General features: G+C 50.8%; 1 protein-coding gene across 1 annotated transcript; it reads left to right on the top strand.

Moving 5' to 3' along the window:
* The first annotated feature begins 1,428 nt into the window (after nucleotides 1-1,428).
* Nucleotides 1,429-3,537, top strand: LOC149838071 (PAN domain-containing protein At5g03700-like). Its single transcript, XM_090007577.1, has 2 exons — nucleotides 1,429-2,433; nucleotides 2,666-3,537. Exons 1-2 carry the CDS (start codon nucleotides 1,476-1,478, stop codon nucleotides 3,175-3,177), a joined length of 1,470 nt encoding a protein of 489 aa, XP_089863703.1. The 5' UTR covers nucleotides 1,429-1,475; the 3' UTR covers nucleotides 3,178-3,537.
* Nucleotides 3,538-3,944: the final 407 nt, after the last annotated feature.

Raw genomic sequence — 3,944 nt, 5'->3', positions numbered from 1 at the left:
ACTTTTAATGTGCAGCTTCACCTGATTGCTGCCATCTTTGGGATGCAGTATAAGGCAGCATACTAGAAAGCTCATGTGTCACGGCCTTTTAAAATTGCACTGTTAAAAATATAAAGGAAACCGGCATGATAATTATAGCGGTACTGTAGTTCAGTACAAGTTAGATCTACAGAGGTGTGGTTTTTGTGGTTGTAAATGCTGGGCGAGACTGCTGGGGCAGGTTTTGTGGTTGCAAAGGCTGAGAGAAATTGCTAATCTCACTTGTTTTGCAGGATCGGCCGTTTAGTCTATGATCCAATGAATGGTCGGTGCAAGGCCAGAAATTATTACACATTTATTTCTCTCGTTCCCTTGTGCTTTTGACTTATGTCCAAGAGCATTATTTTACACCATTCTCTCTCTCTCTCTCTCTGAAAGCAATGGGAATCGCTATCTTTATTGGGGAAGGCACATGTCAACGATGAGATATTATTCTAAGTCAACCGATATCATCCACCTTTGAAATTGTATGCCATCCAAAAATTCAACCCCAACCTTTTTATTTTCTCTGCCGACCGTCTCCTGTTTTCCACCGAGTCCACACCATGAAACTAGGGACGCTAATATGGGTTTGAACCAGATATCCGATATGACCAAATCCATTAAGCCAGACCTAGCGTGTCCGGTGTGCCTCCTTCATTGCAATTGATAATTTTCGGGTTTCGGAATAATAACGATTAGAAGGTTATCATGTCATTGATTTGAGGCTCCCAAAAAGTGAGAGCAGATCCACTACTCAGTGCCTTGCAAAAGTACTCGGCCTAATCCCTGGATGACAACATTCAATATGCACTCCCTCCTTGCTCGAGGGAGTTGCTGAGTACCTTTTATCTTTTTTCATCAAGTGCCGCCTGTAATCTTTGATTTTTTTAAAAGGCAAGTTGGGTTAGGCAGACCCCTACCAGTTATACAATTATATCATTGGGTTTTGAACCTGCAATGTCTCAACACAAGGTGACGTGCACTGGCGGATCCTAGCGAACAAAAGAAGAAAGAGGGATGGGGTTTTTCTTGCTTTTGAGGTCAGTAGCAGAAAAGAAACTCAGGGCCGGAAAAGGGAGAGCAGATCCAGTGACAATAGAGGCACAATCTTATGTCAATCTGGTTTTGCCACTTAGGATTGAGTTCAAGCACCAAAGCTTCAAAATAGGATTATTTAGATCCAACTTGGTTCACATGTTTCAGAACCGAATCCGAACAATTTAAACATAAAAAATTAAAAGTAAAATATGACAAGTAATTTTAAAAATCTGAATCCAACCCCCAAAGACAAAATAATCCAGAAAAGTGAAACAGAATATTATAATTTATATACAACCATCAACCCTGATAAATTACGATCCCACCCTCCCCCCTTTCTCACCACCTTATATATCCCCCATCGCTCCCCTTCACTTTCCCAACTCTCTCTCTCTCTCTCTCTCAATCCACCAAAAATGAGAGTCGGGACGAATCTGGAAACCATCGTCTTGTGCCTCCTCTCGCTACTCTTTCTCCCTCAGTGGGTGACCTCGCAGCTCAGCCGTGGATTCTCGGTTACCCCGGATCCGACGGTGCAAGTCTTCCAGCTCCTCCTCGCCGGCAAAGACTTTGCCTTCGGTTTCCGGCGCGTCCGCGGGACTCTCCTCGTCCTCGCCATCGTCCACGCCGCCGACAACCTCACCCACACCCCAGTCTGGACCGCGAACCCATCTCGACCGGCCAGGTGGGCCCCCTCCACCCAGCTCACCTTCGACGGCACCCTCACCCTCACCGACTCAGGCGTGGTCCTCTGGTCAACGCCCGGTCCGGGCGGCGACTGGGTCGTGTTCCAGCGCGAGGCCAACCTCCAGGTGGTCAAGGGCGAGCTCCATGCGGGCCGCGTGTGGCAGAGCTACGACCATCCGACGGACACGATCGTCGAGGGGCAGAATCTGACGGCCGGTACGCCGCTGGTCTCTTCCGCCTCGAGCGACGACCCGACACCGGGCGGGTTCTCCATGCGGCTGGACCCCGCCGGGTTCGGGCTGTATGCTGATTTCGGCGATGGGGCCCACCTCCAGCAGTTCTGGAGGAGGGAGGCCATGCAGGAGAAGGCCGTGGTGCGCCCTGATGGCGGCCCCGTCTACGCCCAGGTGAGCCCGAACGGCTTCCTCGGCATGTACCAGTACGGATCGGCGCCGGTCGACGTGCTCTCCTTCGACAGCTTCCAGCGGCAGACTGCTGTGCGCATCGCCCGGATTGAGCCCGACGGCAACCTCAGGGCCTACTACTGGAACGTCTCCAGGTGGGTGCTCGACTTCACCGCAATCTCTGACACCTGCGAGCTGCCATCCGCCTGCGGGCAGATGGGGGTGTGCCAGGCCGGAGGGACCTGCCGGTGCCTGGCCGCTGGCAAAGACGCAAATCCCAAGGGTAAGCTGATAAGAGTTTTTGGTTCTATGTTTTACTGATTAGTGATATTAAATTAAAAAGATTAACCCTAAACAAGCACTAAATAATAAAAAAATTTAGCACACCAACAGGATTCGAGCTCAAGCTGTCGGGACTCGGGACTACTAGTTGGATTTTATTACTTGATTTAGCTAGTGGTGAATCAGTCAGAGACTGAGCAAAACACCAACTCTTTTTCGAAATTTGAACGCAGGGCCAACAAGGTGCGCTCCAGCAGCGCAGGTGGGCGCGGGGAAGGAGGGCTCGTGCGGAGAAGGCGTGAGCGTGGTGAGGGCGAGTAGAGTCGACGTGCCCTACAAGGAGTTCATGAGCTTCGAGACGGTGACGTCCCTGGACTCGTGCGAGGAGTCGTGCGCGAAGAACTGCAGCTGCTGGGCTGCGGTCTACAACAACGCCTCCAAGGCGTGCTACCGGCTCGAGTACCCCGTGCAGACGCTGCTCGAGGTCGTGGACGATCGGAAGACCGCGTACGTGAAGGTGTTGGTGCCTCGAGTAGTGCACAGGCCGAGGGCGTGGGTGGCCGAGTTGTTGGTGGTCGTCCTGGGAAGTGGACTTATCGTGGGCGTCTTGGTTGGTCTGGCCTACCTCTGGTGGTGGTTGAGGAAGAGGAAGTTCGATGGGTTGCTAAGGGAAGGGTTGACCCCGGGCTCCTACCGAGACCTCGAAGAGAGCTCGGGTGGCTCCGTTGAGTTGTCCAAGAGATGAGAATAAGAAGTCATTGAACAAACACCTAACAGGGTGCTGCCATTTCTTTATTATTTGGAGACGCGGAGATCCATAAGCAACCCGTGTCCACCGAGTCGTATCTGACTCGGCTTGGTCTTTATCAATTGGGCTCGGTTTGTGACTCTGAACCTTGAACCTTGACGTGGAGGAATAGAGCCCTCCCCCTGATCGAGGTTCGGTTTGATGGAATGTATGGGTCAACCGCTCAGGCTTGAAGCTGGGTTTTCATGATCAGTCAGCTACGGTTTTGTACTATCGTTGTGTAAAAGCATCCTTCTGCTCTAGAATCTCTGTTCCATGTGCGTTTTCAAGGAGTAGCCCAACATGAAATTAAGTAAATCTCTTGATTAACATGCTCCCCACCCATCCTGCCCACAAGGGCTTTGCTCATCTGGGTGGCTTTAGTATGTCACCAAGTTCATGCAACGTCACAAGTTTGAAACTCATGGGGTCAAAGTTGAATGTACTTTCCGAGTGGGCAGGTAGAACCTCAAAGCAGGTTATATGTCCCCCCCCCCCACACACACACAACAAGGCCGGTACTCCATCTCATGTTCGGGTGCGCTCCAGCAGAGGCAGATCGGCATGTATCTCCATGTGTGTCCGCATCATATTGCATCGTAAATTGGTGTCGTCGTAAAGACTTAAGTACCCTTTACCGTCATTCTCTTCCTTTTCCTTGAACGAACATAAATGCCCTCTATCTAGAAAACTGAATCGGCGGTTCGTGAAAAGGATAAAACTGC

This window comes from Nuphar pumila, chromosome 5, assembly GCF_984573655.1.
Source record: "Nuphar pumila chromosome 5, dmNupPumi1.hap1.1, whole genome shotgun sequence".
Classification (NCBI taxonomy): domain Eukaryota; kingdom Viridiplantae; phylum Streptophyta; class Magnoliopsida; order Nymphaeales; family Nymphaeaceae; genus Nuphar; species Nuphar pumila.
The sequence above is the reverse complement of the archived record's forward strand: the minus strand, read 5'-3'. Positions and strand labels throughout refer to the sequence as shown.